Below are 16,614 nucleotides of genomic sequence, written 5' to 3' on the forward strand. Positions count from 1 at the left end.
AAATAAACTGTAGATGGTGTGAATCAAAAGGATCCCTATATATGGCTACCCATGCTCATTGCAAGTTTCAAACCCTGTGAGATCACTGACATCACCTGGAGGTGAAGAATGGCCATGGATTCAGGGGGTAAGGCCACCCCCCAGTGAGGTTGGCCAACACTGGTCTCAGGGGGTATGTCCATCTGGAAGTGTCATCAGAGTCAATACTTCTGGTAACATCTAAATTGACAAGCAATTGATTATGCCAAGGGAATTTTCAGGGTTTGGCCAACCCTACTTCCAGGTGGTGAGGTCTGTGTCCATCCCCCAGTGAAATCGGCTGACACCACTTCCAGGGTGTGAGTCCATCCCCCAGTGAGGTCGGCTGACACCACTTCCAGGGTGTGGGTCCATTGCCCAGTGAGGTCAGCCGACACCACTTCCAGGGTGTGGGTCCATTGCCCAGTGAGGTCGGCTGACACCACTTCCAGGGTGTGGGTCCATTGCCCAGTGAGGTCAGCCAACACCACTTCCAGGGTGTGGTTCCATCCCCCAGTGAGGTCGGCCGACACCACTTCCAGGGTGTGGTTCCATCCCCCAGTGAGGTCGGCCGACACCACTTCCAGGGTGCAGGTCCATCCCCCAGTGAGGTCAGCCAACACCACTTCCAGGGTGCAGGTCCATCCCCCAGTGAGGTCGGCCAACACCACTTCCAGGGTGTGGGTCCATCCCCCAGTGAGGTCGGCCAACACCACTTCCAGGGTGTGGGTCCATCCCCCAGTGAGGTCGGCCAACACCACTTCCAGGGTGTGGCTCCATCCCCCAGTGAGGTCGGCCAACACCACTTCCAGGGTGTGAGTCCATCCCCCAGTGAGGTCAGCCGACCTCCCTCCAACATGTCGGCCTATCCACCATCAGGGTCTATAGGCCAATGTCAGTTAGTCCCACTTTCAGGACCAAATGTGCATGTCGGATGACCCACTTTCTGGATTACATGTGACTGAAGGGTCTGGCTCCACAATGATGCAATACTATACATCATATTCCATGACCTTCTATGCTGTTCTTTACTATACATAGTTAGCTCTTTCCATATATGCTACTGGTCCATGTGTAAAGCTACATGTATATAAACTCGGTCTTTTCGACCAGAGTCCCTATCGCAATTCCACATTGCTTTCTTCTGTCTAAACGACAACTACTGAGCCCCAAGCTTATTACTCAAATCTACTACCATTCTAACAAAGGCAAGTGTTCTTGCTTATTGCTCTTCGTTTCTCCTGTTCCTCTGCGCAATATCGCCCACATATCATTCAGAACCCAAACCATCTCTTCGCCCCTTGCTTCGCCGCGACTCTCCTTGCCTGGCGGTAAATACTTTTCAGTACCACACCTATCCTGATGTAGTAAAAGTTACCTCTGCGACCATCTCTTCCGTCCGTTGGGCAGTCGATTCGACACGCTGCTCTACGGCACCAAGCAATTCCCTGGAACCACACGCCATGAAAGTCATGCAGCTGTAGAAAAGATTAGACTTACCCTCTCTCCGTTAAAGCGGAGCTCAGCCTGCCATAAACGTCATCCTGTGCGCGTCGAAGGGTGTTGGCGACTGCAGACTGGGCACTCGAATGGTCAACTGGTTCAACGTCCCGGGATCCGCTATCTGGAAACCGAAGGCGCGGCACAGGTCTATTTTGACCAGCAACTAAAACTCATTCAGTAAGGTAGCTCAATTCCAAGCAGACTGTCGTACATATGTTATCAAGCTGCTGTTCCCCTGACGCAGACATATGGGGGCCGAGCCATGCACTTAGAACTGATGACAGTCCTGGAGGTGCTGGTTGTGGCTGGGGTGGTATTGGTGGTGTCGTAGTCATGTGCTCTAATAGAGCCGTAATCGGCTCGTCATAGACGCCTCTAGAGGAGAACAAAGAAGCCAGCGTAACCCTCGACATAGCCGGCCGTTCGGTCGTCTCACAATAGATGAAGTCACCGGTTATGTCGACGGATATGAGATTGAGGCTGGTGAGATAGTTAGGATCTCTGGTTCGAAGCGGTCAGAGCCATGTAATTACCTTGCAGGCATCGGTGAGAAGGTGCTTGTGTGCAAGAGCTCGAGAGAAGGAAGGGTGTACATTAATATTTCACCCTTCGACCCCCATGCGACGAATGACTGGGAACCTGGCCTGCATCAATCACCAGGTAGGTGCATTGGATTGAGAAATTTACCGTTTCTCTCGACGGGCGAAGCGTGGATTATGTTCTGTTTGGCGTCCCAGTTCACTCTCCCCACCCGTTTCCCCGTGATATCCACCCTGCACTCTGCACCTTGCGCACTTGCTGTGACCCAAAAACAGCTATTCGCTGCAACACTATCACCTTGCCGCAGTGCAACAGCAAACATAACCTTGTCAGCGCGCATCAGTGCGCCAGTTCTGGAGTCAATCACGAAGGATGAATTGTCAAATAGATTGGGTAGGGTCTCTGTGGTGACTGCTTCCACATATGAATATGATGACGAGCCCGGCTGCCGAGCCAGCTTGTAGACGTAGGATGCTCCAGATTCATGAACAGAAATCAACCTCAAGAAAAGGTTTTGTTCTATTTGACGTCAGAATCATTCCACTATACTGGACTCCAGCGTTACCAGAAGCTATTCCTGACACAGTCCACGTCAGGGAAACAATACCGTCTAGTCCACAGTTGCGTGATTGATGGAAATCAAGTGGACCCTTTCGCGGGTGATCAGGTCGCGGGACACGGAGTATGGAAGGGCCCCGCAAGTCGACGACAGAGATACAACCGTCTGCATAACCTACTGCAAGGAAACCTATCGGAACATCAGCAGGTAATGAACAAGCGGGAGAATTGCGAACTCGCCAACGTCATTGAGGGAATGAGACGTCGTTTTACTTGGTCTTCTATGCAACATCAGGTACGGGCGAAATTTGCAACCTGCAGCAAGACTTTGATCAAGCACAACAATTTCATCGTCCACCTCCTTCGGCACGTGTTGTTGGCGATCATTCAGCCGGAAGCGGTAGAGAAGAACTTCCCCCGTCTCTAGGGCAATCGAACACTCCAGCGACTCTTGAGTGAACTGAACTGACTGTATTTTTGGGAGTATCGGCAGATTGACCTTGCTCAATTGAGGGTCCGCAAATATGTCACATATGTTAATGATCAAGTCAACGAGTGTTTCGGGGAAGTCCTTGGTCATCGGAGACTCTCGCGTGGTGATGAGAAGCTGTGGACTGATATCGTGGAATCGTACGCTGGCGTCACCATGGATCGTTATGAGGAGTCGTCTTGGCTGGTACTAGGCGTATACTCTTTAGGCTCCTGCATGAGGCAAGTTTAACGGTAAGCACCTTGGAGAGTTTGGCTTGTGTTAGACGGGCAGGACCAAGCCATGCTGCGCCACCGCATAAGACCAACGCATTCCCTGCGGTCGAAGCTTTGGACAGATAATCCATGATTTCGCATTTGACGTCCAGTGCATAGACTTTAACGATTTTACTTGGGCCGCACCTCAGCGCACTTGGCGGCACTAACAGCTCCTGATCAAGGTCAAGTTTCATCTCCTCTAGTAATGCAGCGAGATGGCCAACGATATCGGTTTCTGACGAATCGGATGAATTCCCCAAACAAGCAAGGGAACTGTCAAGGAAACTCCGTGGGGGAAATCTATACGTTTCCACGCCCTGCGAGCCAGACGAAGTGCCACACAAGCAAATTACGGCAGCAGGATCCCATATGCCGGAAAAGTGGGGGGTCTGGCAGGAGACAACGCAAAAGTCACGCACTTGGGCAGATGGTGAGTAAATGTGTGCCCTCTTGGGTATCAATACTTGAACCATCTCATCACGCGCAGCTTGGTGTAGGGAAGTTGACTTGTCAGGGAAGGGTGCCGATAAGTCGGGGTTGAATGTAGGCATCAAGAGCGCTACTAGTCCCCGATCGCTTGTGGTTGGGCACCCTCCGAGTACGAGAAGCAAAGAATTCCCTCCGCACGAATCGCTTGTGTTAGGGAATCCACACCATGCCAATTTGCATACCGGCTCCAAATTTGGATGTTGGTTGTTTTCACCAACACCCCCAGGTGACTGTTCGAATGGCGACCAACCGCCGACATGCTCACCTAACTCAGCAAGTGTGTTGACGGATAAGGGCCGCGCTTCATCTGCGATCGCCCAGAAGCCGATGACACCATCTGCATAGCCAACGGCGAAGAAATGACCAGAAGGATGGATGGCCATCGACGTCGCAAATGATGCACTGTGTATCGAACCCACCTGGAGAAAGGGTTTATTGTTGTATGCATACAGAGTTCGCTAACACGAATACTGACGCTGACGGGCTCTGGACGCGTATAAACGGCCACCACTGAACGTTTTGCCTGATACAGGTCATGATGGCAAAGGGTGGTAGCTGGATAGTAGCACGAACCAAGTCACAAAGCACTACCCCACCTACGCCCGCCAGGAATCAATACTACCATAGCGTGAAAGACTTGTGGACACACCTGTGAACACAACAAAAATCCATTTCAAGTTTCGAGGGTGACAGATAATTTCTATGGGCAGCTCCCTAGATGCAAATCATTTGTCGATGCATTGGAATCTTTGCAATTGGTCAAGGACCCACATCGCCGGGTCAGAGGGTAACTTCATGGTCGCGTTTACATCTTCGATGTGCAAATTCCACAAATTAGGGATCATGTACGGCGACATCTGGAGGGAGAGCAGGTCATATGCTCTGATCTCCCCCGTTTGAAACACAATGAGAGCCTAGGGATTATAAGTCAACCCGAAACTCCCCAGGAAAGGGATTTATATTACATGGGTATGGAAGGGAGAAAGGGATATGTCGCTGTCAAAATGCGAAACACCTCAGCTCATCAACTCTTGAGGTGTCTGAAGATTCTATACTTACCTGACACAAGAGTTCAAAGCCGACGTCTGTTGGTGCAGCGGGCGTCCAACTTGGCTCAGGTCCCAGACATGTAGTTGGTCGCGTTCGTCTGGGGTCACGATCAACTTCTTCTGGTGCGGGTTTCGGTGAGGATCTGCTCACCGATACACACGAGTTGACGTGTGGAAGCTGAAAACCGAAGAAAGGATACCTGTAGTGGTTCTGGTAGGTCTAGCGACACGTCTACACCCGGAGCTCCAAAGATACGGATCACACCAGACGAAGTTCCTATGGAAGAGTTGATAGGCGTGATCTAACGTCAGTCACCATCGCCTAATAACTTATACGTACCACTCGAAAGGAGTCCCAATGTCGGATCGAATGCGATGGTGACCAGGTCGAAGTGAAAATTTAGAACCCGCAGAATGTTTGGATGCCAGTCACCCACTTCCTTGGTTGTAGTTAGATCAGAGAAAGCCTCACTTTGGTGTCTCGATGTCAACTTAGAAAAAAGCATGTTGATGTACCATGTGTCATCAAGGTAGTGCTAGGCTAAGGCGCCTCAGGCAGCATACCGATATTGAGTAAGTGCTTAATAATGTGTAATGCGAGAGCGATCACTGCTAATGAAAGGTACATATGGTGGTAGCGTATGCTACTAGGATAATTTGTTCTTCGTAAATTCGCTGGAATGCGATGTCCATGGTTTTGCAGGAACTGTAACACTATTGTTTTGAGACGCGGAATTGCTCCGAACCTTCCCCAGCCAACTCCTCTTCTTGCCTACCTGGGACTCGCTGTGCGAAGACGTACGCGGACTGTTAGTGACATCGGTTATAGTGTGAGATGGTGTTACAGCAGTGGTTGCATGACGTGCTGGAGATGGATGACCACCGCGCGGTCGGGTACTACGACTAGGGGTAAACCCGGTCTGCTTAGTGTGTAAGGTTCGTCGCGAGTGAGGTGTGGAGGTATCTCGCATAAGGATGTCGGCGGCGTAATGGCCCTCCGGGGGAACACTGTCCCTTTCGTCATCGTCGGGTGCACGTCGTTTCATGCCTGCCACAATGGTTGCAACATTTCCAGCCGTTTCTGGGACAGCTGATGGAGCGAACGTGGCACGATGGTCGTGTGTACTTGTCATTCTGGGTGTGAGAGACATTGTCATTTTCGGAGTCGCATGAAGTTGAGGAGGCGAAGACGTCTCGCCGGCTTGTTGCGGTGTAGGCATCATCGATGAAGTTCGAGGGGACGCAATTTGCGGGTTTTGGCTCTTTGTCGATGCAAGCTTTGTTTGCAGAGTTTGCACCTTCCGAGTTAACGTTTCCACCTTTGAAGTCAACTTCTTATTCGCCTTGAGTGTTCTGTGAGGTGAATATTAAATTTATTTCGAGCGCAAACATTGCATTTGACTGACTCAAGAATTCGGTCGTCGTATCCCTCGATTTCAGCACATTTAGCCCTGAGGAGGTCGTCCATCTCGCGGTTTTTCTCCTCTGACTCGACCAAGGCGGCATGCAAGTCGGGACCAGACTGTAAAGATGTGAGCTGGTGTCGGAATGCTGCGGCCATTTTCTCATGCTGAGTAGCTTGCAAGACAAGACTGAGCTCGGCAGCCTTTCCTGCTTTTTCAGATTGCGCAAGATTCATTTGGCACTCTTGCAGAGCATTCTGTAATGTCACGCAAGTAGACTCGCTGACAGATGGTCAGAGACATGGTAAGGAGAACGGCAGTCGTAAACACCTCTCTCTGTTCCTGCTTTCCAAGTGTCGTGTGAGTGAATGCAACCGTTGTGTTTCCGCTTCCAGGTTCGTAATCTGTTCTTGCAGTGCATTCCTCTCGTCCTGGAGTACCATCACTTCCGAACGCAGCTCATCAAGCTGTTGCCGTGATTGAGCGATGACCTGGCGGTGTTCGGTCTCCGTCGCAGTCGCGCTGGCAAGCCGACTTTCTACAGCTTTAATTTCCTGCTCGAAAAGCGTCTCGGCGCGCTTGCGAGCATCCGTTTCGGCTTCGAGCTGCCTGCGCAGTGCCTCCAGCTCGCGTAAGCGATCGTCCAGTTGGGCAGAGAGTGAGTCGGACTCCGTTCTGTGCTTTTTCTCCAACGCAAGAACGCTTTGCTGGTGTTCAGCGTGCAGAGCGTTTAACCGCTCCTCTGTACTGGTAAGTTTGTCCTCGAGATCTTGCTTGGCCAAACTTAGCTCGTTCATGGTGGTTTCGTGGCGTTCTAAGAGGCTGGTGTGATTTTGTTGAGACGAGTGGGCCTTCGCCCTTGCATCTTCGAGTTCAACTCGCAATAGACGACAAGCGTCGTCGATCTCCTTCCTTCCCTCCCGGAGCTCATTTTGAACGGCGTCTTGATCTTGCAGGCGTAAGGACATGGTCTTGATTTGTTCTGCCATCCGAACCTCCGCTTGTGCGTGACAGACTCTACTTTCGTCCAGGGCTTGCCTTGCCTCAGCGAGTTCTTCGACCATGGCGTCGAAAGATTTGCGCAGGGCATCAGCATCACGCAAACGATGTTTCAGTTGGTCCAGCTCCCGTTCAACGTTGGCATATTCCTCCTGCGTCACGTTCTTGTCTTTAAGGCCTGCGTGGGCCCGAGATAGCTGGTGTGCAGTGTCCTCCAGCTGTGACTGCAAATCAACAACTTTGGAACGCAGTTTATTGATTTCCGTTTCGCGAACTTCGTTGATTTTCGTAGCAGCCTCTGATGCTGCCTCGAAATCCGTGAGTTGACTGCGTAGAACGTGAACCTCCTCTTGAACATCATCAGCATGCCGGCGTCTTGACAGAAGCTCCTGGGAGAGTGTATCGATTTGACTCTGCAAGGAACTTGCACTACCAGAAGCGGTTTGTAGCTGTTGAGCAGAGGTTCGCCAAGAACGATGTAGGGTAGCGAGCGCGACGAACGCTTGTTGAATCTCGAGGTCTTTTGCGTGCGTCTCCGCTTTCAATTCTTCAAATTGATTCGTGGCAGTATTCAAATTACCATCTATCACCGTCCGTTCGGTCTTTAGCGACTGTATTTCCACTTGGAATTCTGCGTTGGCTAACTCCAGCGCAGCGATGCGACCTTCTGTGCTTTCAGCACCAGAAACCAGTTCGCAACGCTCTGAAGTTAACCTTCCCACCTCCGAAGACATCGTGGCCAGCTGCGCTTCGCTATCCCGTTTCATCTGGTCAAGCAACTCTTCCAGTCTCTCGATGTCTTCTTCCGCTGCTTCCAGTTTCTGGATCGCTCGGTCGCGAGATTCGCGGGCTTCTGCGCAATCCTCCACCATTGCCTCCTTCTGGGCCCCTAGGACTTCCAGCTCTGATGTCATTTCCGCGATGCGCTCTTCTTGGAGTTTCATATTGGTTTCCAAGCGATGGATGTCATGTTGATGAATACCAATCTGCTCTGTACGACGGAGGACACGCAACTCCAGTTCCTGTATATGATCCTTGAGGGCACGAGTCATCTCCGAAGTGGACATGTCGTTAAGCTGCTGGGTTCGCAGGGCATTGTAACGATCCTGAGAGGCGGCGAGTTCATCTTGCGCACGAGCAAGATCGTCTTGCAGGTTTGCTACTTGGAGAGATAGCGAATTCCGCTCCGATTCGACCACTTCATACGTTTTGCTTAATTCTGAAAGACGCTCCTTTGCCTCGGCAAAACCCTCGTGTGCGTGCTTGTAAGCCGTCTCAGTTTCAGCGTTGCTTTCCTCCAGAGACTGCACCTTCCGTTCAAGTTCTGCCACAAGCGACAATGCCTGGGTGCGTTGGTGCTCAGAGGTGGAAACCTCTGCGCTCAACGCATCCAGTTTAGAGAGCAGGACCCTCTGCTCCTGTTCTGCCCCTTCCAGAACATGGCCCCGCTGCTGGACAAGTTGGTTAAGGTCGACAAGGCGGGAATTAAGCACATCCTTATCAGAACGTAGGGACCAGATTCGCTGTTCCGAGGATTCGAGAGCGTTTTGCAGGTTGGTGATGACAATGGAAAAGGCAGTTGCGCATTTAATTAGTTGCCTAATTTGAACCTCCGTATTCCCGTGGTTAGAAACTGAAGGGGCTGTTAAGACTTGAGCCGGACGCTCAGACACCTCCTTCGATAATGACGCAATCTGATTTTGGTAACCCTGTACAGTGATTCGATACTCGACCTCGGAGAACTCGAGTGCTCGCTTCACTTCGTCCCGTTCGTTACGTAGTCGATCAATAGCGTGCAACAGGGTCTCGATATGACTTGCCACTGCCGACTCACTAACATGAGTCGAGCGCCTTCCCACATCGCTCCCAGGTGCATCATCAATATCCATGGCATTATGGATTTTCTGTTCACTCTCTCGCTCTTTCCAGTTCTCAGATGTCTCCACTTGCGCCTGGAGTTGTCTGATCCCCAATAAGCGAAAATCACGAGAAAAGCTTCCCACTTACATTTGTTTGCACTGAGAGTCTCGGAGGAGGCGTTGCGTCTCCTGCAGGAGTTCATTACTTCTTGAAAGCTCCTGCCGGATAGTGCCCCGCTCCTCGTGTAACTCCCTCCTTTCAGCAAGCAACTGAGCTCGGGAGTCTTCGCAACGATGCAATCTCTCGCTTTCTGCTTTGAGACGACTTTGTAATTTGTTGTATGCGGCTTGATTGACGCCATTCGCCTGATTCCCTTTCAGCATGCTTTCCAGTGCGGCAATCTTGGCTTCGTCCTCGTCGATTCTTTGAAGCAATGCAGCTTCCCGTTCCCTTGCATCGCCGTCCGTCCCACCTCCTTTCAAAGCCTCGAACTCCTCCTCTTTCGCTTCTAGAGTAGCCAATAACTCTGACACCTTCTTCTGACTTGCCTTCTCAGCGGAAATACGCATGTTCTCTGCTTTGACAAGGTCCTCCTGGGCGCGTACGAGTTTTTCGCGGAGAGTACATAGGTCCTTCTCTTTGACGGCTAGCTGGACCTTGCAATCGTTGAGTTCCTGATCCAAATTTGGGGATCGGTGGTTGGTAAGGGAGGAAGAACGTCGCCTTCCGCCCCTTTTGGGAAGACGGGACGAAGCTGCCTGCGCTTCATGTTGTTGAAAAATTATTTGCAGCTCGCGCACACGGTTCTGCAGCGCAAGCTTTTCGTTCTCGAGAGCCCGGCGCTCTGCATTGGTGGATTGTGAATGTTGAGAGAGCGTGTCCATCGTGGCCTCCAGCTCTTTGGTGGTGCGTTCCTGAGCTTTGAACTTCTCTTGTGTCGCTATCAGTGAATGCTCTACATTCTCCCTCGATACGCGTTCTGTCCTGAGCTCCGTGTCGCGGTCCGCAAGGGCTCCCTCAAGCCGCAGGGCCCGGTCAGCCTCCTTGCTAAGCTGTGAGACAGTGAGTCTAAGGCGGAGCATTAGTAAGTGAGAAGTGCTTGACTTTGTGGAGGGTTTCATTTAAGGATGCCTTAATCTCGTTTAGTTCAGCTTCGCGTCTCATGAGGAGCGCCCGTAACCCCGCATTCTCGGTATCTGGAGAGTTGGTAAGCCTCTGCAAATGGCTCGACGACCATGATGAGCAAACAAACCTTGACTTGCGAGCTTGTCCTTAATAGCTTGCATCTCTGCAGAGACGTCATTCTTGCCCAGGTCACTGAGTGACATGATACTTTGGACGGACGATGGTGGCAGACCACTTCGATCGTGACCAACCTCCGCAGGACAAAACAACAGTACACAACAACGACGCGTCCAGTCACGTGGTCGTACTATCCTACACCCTTACAACCCTGTAACTATGGCCATGACATCTTCTGCAACCCCCCACGAAGTCTGGTATCCCGCCGCCCTATGATGGTGCATGTTTAGATAACCTTTATCCAAGGTTCGGTACTTACCCGAACCCATATGCATGCACGACCCGCATTTTTCCTTCCTCCAAAGAAATCGTGTTCCAGGGGACGAGATTGTGATTTTCTCCGCGAAGTGGAAAATGGACGATCTCAGCCTCCAGCCGTGGTCCACCCTCACGCGCAGGGCGCAAGCCAACATTATGTGCCAGTATCTTGGTCTGTTCACTATTTCTTAGACTGGGTGCCAGTTCCGAACAACGATCAAAAATAGCCTGTGCAATGTTCATGTCGAGGGAGGTATCCCAATCTCCCACTTCGAATGTGCCCCCGAGAAGTGCCGTATCCGCAAGCGATCTTCCAGGGCGGGGTATAATGTAGGTGTCCGGTACTGCACCGTCGTCTGTCGAGGTTAGTATGCATCGACCCTCCCTTGGGATGTCGGATCAAATACCAGGTTTCAACGCCAGAAATTCTTGCAACTGCGAAGACTGTACAAGAACTGTTTGTCCACGTATTGGGAACAGTTTGGTGTCCTCGACACCAACGATTGATCTGGAACCTATACGGGTCCTCGTACATTGTGAAGAACAGTAGAACGTCCCCGACGTACCAAGAGAGGATGCATTCACCAGTATACCATCAGCCCCAACCAGGGGCCTCAGCTCTTCCAGAGTTCTCACGTGTTGGCGAACGAACTCAACATTACGTGCCCTGAGCTCCGAGCTGAGCCATGGTATATACTCCTGCGGATTGATAGAAACAGTGCAGAAAGCCACTCCAGCAACATATGGTTCCGGTATTTCCTCCCGAGCAAGAATTCGGAACTGGCGCAGCAACAACGATCGAATGCGCTTGCATCAATTCAACGTCGACACTCACTTCGCGTACTAGATCATGCCACCACAACTCGGACGCACTTCCGGCACTTTTTGAGTAAATCTTGGAAGGAAGTTTCTACATACGAAGTCGTAAAGGGTTTATCCAACCTGGAACACCAAGTGCGTTCACCTTCACAAGGCCAGTAGGGATCATGTTCCAGAACTTGTCACTTTTGCCACCCTAAGTCTAACAAGCCACGGATGACTATGTCTCTGCTTACAAGGTAACCTGCTCCCGTCGGCGCACACGTGGATCAATACCCCCCATGGGCATGGGGGACCAATTTGCGCCCTGTGCCAAGAATTGGCGTGTTGAGTGTAGTGAAGTGATTACATCTAAATGGCATACCGCAAATGGACTGGCCCATGCCTGGGACTCCATATCCTCAGGCATATCTCGAGCTACGATAGTCACCCTGAACAAAGCATCAGGAGCTACAGATGCAAGGTAGGCGATCGTGAGACCAATAACGCCGGCGCCGAGCACTACTAGCTGTTTCGGAGACTGATCTCGGGCTACCATAGTGAAAGCGCCTGGTTTGGGGTTGAAATGCTACCTATGGCGTCAAACGTGGTTGAGAGTCAGGAGCGCAAGATACATAAGTGCAAGCGCTTGAGACTGATAAAGGCTTACGAATCATTGATTCGACGACTTGCCCGAGATTAGGCGAGAACAGGTGATAATGATTAACCCGGCAGCTGTGTATACACTACAAGAGCAGAAGTAGACGAAAACAGGCCACCAGGACCTTCCAAGGGCATACACAGGTATAGATAAGGAACACAGCCTCAGTTATACAACGTTGGTCACTTGTACACTGTCGTGCTCTATATATACCTCAACCCCACAATGTGAGTTTGGTAAGCTGCATAACATGACCATCGGGACGTGCGACGAAGAGAGCTCCAAGACGCGTGGCTAGTCGATAGACGCGATATCAGCTAGCGGATCAATGCAGCTCGGACTACGGTATACTGACCTCCAGCAATACCATCACCGTCACAGGGCGTCGCGATCAGTCCCGCACTCTCCAAGGCTGTCGTTACCTGGCCGTATGTCCCGCGGAATAAACCTCCCGTGCTGCTCTCTTTATTTATCTGCGACTTATTCCCTTGCATATTTCCCGCACAACAGCCGGCGCCAGTAGCCGGAGTTTCCATTCCTGCAGCTAAAACAGCAGAAGCCAAAGTCTTCTGCAAGTGTACGAGCCTCTTCTTCGGGTGCATTTGTGGTCCAGCCACATGTGCGCGAAAGCATATGTGAAGCCCAGCCACCCGCAAATCCGACTCGGGAGGAGATCGCATCTGTGGCAGGGCCGGAAGTGGTTTTGGTGGAACAACAATCCATGAAGAACGGATGTTGCTGTTGTCAACACAATTTTGCGACGGGGAAGAATTAAATGCTAGAGGATCAGAAACTGCGCGACACGGCTTCCGTCTCAGCAGTGAGGACGCAGAGCGCAACGAGAATGATCGAGAGAAAAGTCGACGCGGTGTCGGTTTATCAGTAGCTTTCTGCAGAGGTAACGACGGCGAAGAAGTGGAGAGAAGAACGCGAGTTAAAGAGGATGTAGAAGATGATGGAGAATAGGATTCAAGACGTGTAAGAGTCAGGTCAGCAAGGGAAGAAAGGGAGGGTGAGGGGCATTCATGATGAGCTGACTCAAGGGTACTGGATGAACAAAAAAACGAAGGATCACGGAACTCAGTTGTATAAGGAATGCCAGATGAGTTGACCCGGATCTCCTGAAACATTGAAGCGAAGAATGCGGGGTCACTGCTCTGCAGCAGGGCTGTCCGATACTAACCGAGGAGCTTGGTTACGATCCAACCAGACTTGCAGCTTCGAGTTTGTCCACGCACGATGGCCGTGCTGTGAACACGTTGTGATGACACATGCCTGAGGTATCCGCATAACTAATGCCTATATGAGCTGGCTGGTGGTTACACGCCGAGAACGATGGAGCGCGCGGAGATATAGAACGGTTTCGAGTGTTAATGTGGAACGCCACTTATCTGAGAAGGTAAATGAACTCGCAAGTCCGAGGCACCCGGTCAAAGTTGGGAACAAAGATCATAAAGCAAACACTTGATTGAGGTATTTCCAGGGCGAAAGGCATAGGTGGACGTCGGCGGTTATGAGGAGCACGTGGAACGACTATCCGTACGAGTCCTCGCAAGCGCTAACTTGCACTGCGTTGTGAGCATCGAGTCAAGTGGTGTCCAACACAACGGATGGACGACGATAATGACGTTCACAACGTGTCCAAGTGGATCAGCAGTGAATTGGCCACTACTTTGCTCCCACGGCCACGTCACGTTTACCTGTCCGTGGGGCGTAACGATGGAGCTTTGTCGGCACTTTTGGACAAGGAAGAACTTCGCATTAGCAAAACAAACCGGCTCGGCTGAGTTTAAGTTATCTATGGGCAGTATGCATAGAATCCCTATCAGAGTTTGCTAGCTCCCTTCTCGCCACTCTAGTCCTTATGGCGTCAGAGAAGGAGGGACCCGGCCTGCACGGCGTCCGATACTGCCTAACAAAGCACTCCTTAATCTATGGCGAGTGAGGGCTGTGAGGGGTAAGTGCATTTTTCCTTGCCACAAGAAGGTCACTTAAGTTAGGAAACTGAGCAGGCACATCCATCGATAAGATGACCAGAGAGTTTGCCTCGAGCGAGCATAATATATTCTGTATACAAGCGTACTTGCTCCTGCATGAACTCGCGGGGGCACCTGATCGGACAGTAGACGAGCTCCACTTTTTCTCTGCACTATAGCCCAGAGATCAAAAGGTTCGATCAGCCTATGACGTCGTCGTCAACCACTGACCTTCCTAATTTGGAATCCATACCCAAGAAACACAACGGTTTCATCCAAAATATATAGAGTCCCCTCGAGTGCTCAGTCGATAAACGCCGACTGCGTGACTTCCTTAAGCTGCGTACTTTGAAAGGCGACCGCCCGTTGCCATCCTCGCGTATAAAAAGGTTCGCCTCCTCACACTTCGTCTCCTCATCTCCCGTTCCCTCTGAACCATGCAGCCCGACTACTTCCCTCCGACGCCTTGTGCCTCAGACTCTGAGCAGGACAAACACAAAATGTCCTCCATCTCTGCCAAAAGTGAGCCCAATGGCGCCGAGCCGACGGCAGTTACTACTAAAGGATCTCGTCTTTCGCCTGGAGCTCCTCCACGCGTTACCCTTCATCTTGGTCACTTGCCGAGCAAGACGAACATGAGCGTGCCCTACCCACGTTCTCCCTCCAGGGTTCGTATTCCTCTTCCTCATTCTGAGACCGACTGGTTCCTCATGCAGTTTACCTTGCGCAGGTTGACCCTAATAACCCTCCGTGGCCAGCCTTCCGCGGCTACCACCGATACTCATTCGCTCATGCAACCATGGGTGTACGGCTGCCCACCATTCTTGGAAAGGCAATCGATGATGCTTCTCGCACTCTGAACGAGCAATCCTCCGAAGATCTTATAATCGATCTCGCCAGCTGCCTTGAAAGAATGGACCAGCTCATGGTTGACCTTAGTGGGAATGCTAAACTGCGACCTATAATTGATGATGCTGAGGCAGATGTATCCCTCTGGAACAAAGAAATCGCAAAGTACTTCCAAGGTGGGTCTGACGACACAACCCCATTGTTTGATGGCACACCAGTTCTTTCCAAACACAGGCAAAGACTTCATGAATGCTCCCTGGTTATTCGCAGAGGCATACAAGTACCGTCGTTTGCACGAGTGTTTCAGCGTTAGCAAATACTGGAAAGATTACGATGTCTTCTATCGACAGAAGGTGCGTCAGTATCTTGTCAAACGCTACTCTGTTTACATGGTTCGCAGTGCGATACCTTCTCGAGATCGGCAGAAGCCGTCTTTGAGCTTTCAATGCGGTTCGCTGAGCCCTTCTCACATGCAGCGAACCTTTCTGACGCTGAGAAACTGGATGCTGACCGTCTCATGTTCCTGGAGCTGACGCAAGGTAACGGCATTAGTTGTCATTTTGCTCTTGCGTTCTCATTTGCTTTGCTATAGTTTGCCTTTGGGGTAATTCCACCGACCTCTCCCTCCTAATCAACATGTCCGAGGAGCAAATCAAATCTTTGCAGTCGACTGGGGGTGACCACCTGGCCGCTACAGAGAAGAATATTCTTGGAAACCACCTTAATCGGCTTTGGGAAACGGTGAAGTCGATCCGAGAGAAGACAGGTGGACGCGTAGATTTCGTCCTCGACAACGCAGGATTTGAGCTGTACTGTGATTGCGTTTATGGTGACTATGGGTGCTCCAATACCGCTTGATTGCCCTAAAGTACCCTGATTAGCCGATTTCCTCATTCAGAGTGGGCTTGCTAAACAAATCCACTTCCATGGCAAACGGTACCCATGGTTTGTCTCCGACGTGACTAGGAAAGACTGGGAGTGGTTGTTGAACATTATGGTTTACGGCCATCTTTTCCCAAAAGTTACTGAGGTCGAAAGAGAGTCGCTGAGAAGACTTGGAGAGCGTTGGAAGGTGAGTGTTCACCTCCTCAGTTATTTGTTCTGAGCTGACTGACAATCTTCCAGCAATATGAGAGAGACGGCAAGTGGGTATATGAGCAACATCCATTCTGGTGCACCGGGTACACATTCTGGGACCTGCACAGCGAAGCGCCTGACTTGTTTCTGCATCTTTCACGCTCGGACCTGGTTTTCTTCAAGGGTGACCTGAACCATCGCAAGTTGACCTACGACTGTCATGCACCAGCCAGCACTCCGTTCGATGTCGCCATTGGTCCAATGGCCAGTGCGGCGGGTGCCCCTCGTATTTGCAGCCTGCGCACGATCAAGAGTGATGTCGTCGTAGGCCTCGGCGACGATGGTGACCTCATCGCGAAGAAGCTAGATGATGATGAACCCGGCTGGAAGATAAGCGGGAAATACGTATGTATCCATTCATATCGTGCTTAGATCCGAGAGCTAAGGCGGACGCAGGCCGTTGTTTTACTTTCCGACGGTCGCCCGGGAGAGAAGGTTCGCTTCGCATAGTCCAGCAATACCATATC

General features: G+C 51.1%; 5 protein-coding genes across 5 annotated transcripts; 1 reads left to right on the top strand and 4 right to left on the bottom strand.

The window, feature by feature from the left end:
* Positions 1-1,077: 1,077 nt before the first annotated feature.
* F5J12DRAFT_817903 (lethal giant larvae like, C-terminal-domain-containing protein) lies at positions 1,078-5,441 on the bottom strand. Its single transcript, XM_051745158.1, has 17 exons — positions 5,245-5,441; positions 5,056-5,181; positions 4,915-5,002; positions 4,821-4,851; positions 4,627-4,769; positions 4,505-4,569; positions 4,429-4,451; positions 4,331-4,378; positions 3,351-4,274; positions 2,860-3,298; positions 2,627-2,809; positions 2,209-2,580; positions 2,055-2,160; positions 1,733-2,001; positions 1,519-1,684; positions 1,397-1,466; positions 1,078-1,343 (listed from the first exon to the last, which is right to left on the bottom strand). The coding sequence occupies exons 1-17, from the start codon at positions 5,408-5,410 to the stop codon at positions 1,293-1,295; spliced, it is 3,270 nt and encodes a 1,089-aa protein (XP_051601603.1). The 5' UTR covers positions 5,411-5,441; the 3' UTR covers positions 1,078-1,292.
* Positions 5,442-5,551: 110 nt separating this feature from the next.
* F5J12DRAFT_718201 (uncharacterized protein) lies at positions 5,552-10,494 on the bottom strand (the record flags this gene model as incomplete). The annotated part of the gene is given in 9 exon segments (XM_051741100.1): positions 5,552-6,257; positions 6,311-6,589; positions 6,638-6,798; positions 6,850-7,233; positions 7,543-9,301; positions 9,314-9,759; positions 9,823-10,218; positions 10,271-10,362; positions 10,419-10,494. 9 exon segments carry the CDS (start codon positions 10,492-10,494, stop codon positions 5,552-5,554), a joined length of 4,299 nt encoding a protein of 1,432 aa, XP_051601604.1.
* A 97-nt stretch (positions 10,495-10,591) lies between these two features.
* F5J12DRAFT_970897 (FAD dependent oxidoreductase) lies at positions 10,592-12,056 on the bottom strand (the record flags this gene model as incomplete). Its single annotated transcript, XM_051750087.1, has 8 exons — positions 10,592-10,678; positions 10,728-11,111; positions 11,145-11,241; positions 11,293-11,506; positions 11,562-11,636; positions 11,691-11,730; positions 11,782-11,852; positions 11,910-12,056. Coding segments are annotated over 8 exons (1,095 nt in total), but the record flags the coding sequence as incomplete, so codon positions are not given.
* A 343-nt stretch (positions 12,057-12,399) lies between these two features.
* Positions 12,400-13,315, bottom strand: F5J12DRAFT_890767 (uncharacterized protein; the record flags this gene model as incomplete). Its single annotated transcript, XM_051747427.1, has 2 exons — positions 12,400-12,479; positions 12,541-13,315. The coding sequence occupies 2 exons, from the start codon at positions 13,313-13,315 to the stop codon at positions 12,400-12,402; spliced, it is 855 nt and encodes a 284-aa protein (XP_051601606.1).
* A 1,346-nt stretch (positions 13,316-14,661) lies between these two features.
* On the top strand, positions 14,662-16,597 carry F5J12DRAFT_718307 (uncharacterized protein; the record flags this gene model as incomplete). Its single annotated transcript, XM_051741107.1, has 8 exons — positions 14,662-14,829; positions 14,892-15,186; positions 15,245-15,363; positions 15,411-15,549; positions 15,603-15,839; positions 15,892-16,082; positions 16,136-16,492; positions 16,544-16,597. The coding sequence occupies 8 exons, from the start codon at positions 14,662-14,664 to the stop codon at positions 16,595-16,597; spliced, it is 1,560 nt and encodes a 519-aa protein (XP_051601607.1).
* Between the last annotated feature and the right edge of the window lie 17 nt (positions 16,598-16,614).

Source organism: Pisolithus orientalis, assembly GCF_024613125.1.
Source record: "Pisolithus orientalis strain OTSU chromosome Unknown F5J12scaffold_8, whole genome shotgun sequence".
Lineage (NCBI taxonomy): Eukaryota > Fungi > Basidiomycota > Agaricomycetes > Boletales > Pisolithaceae > Pisolithus > Pisolithus orientalis.

Excerpts from the sequence above, each read along its gene's own strand:
- F5J12DRAFT_817903 (XM_051745158.1), bottom strand. The coding sequence starts at position 5,410 with ATGCTTTTTTCTAAGTTGACATCGAGACACCAAAGTGAGGCTTTCTCT. Across the intron at positions 5,003-5,055 it reads ACGTCAACTCGTGTGTATCG|ACGAACGCGACCAACTACAT; the intron begins GTGAGCAGATCC and ends TCGTGACCCCAG. Across the intron at positions 4,275-4,330 it reads CGCGTCCAGAGCCCGTCAGC|GTGGGTTCGATACACAGTGC; the intron begins GTCAGTATTCGT and ends CCCTTTCTCCAG.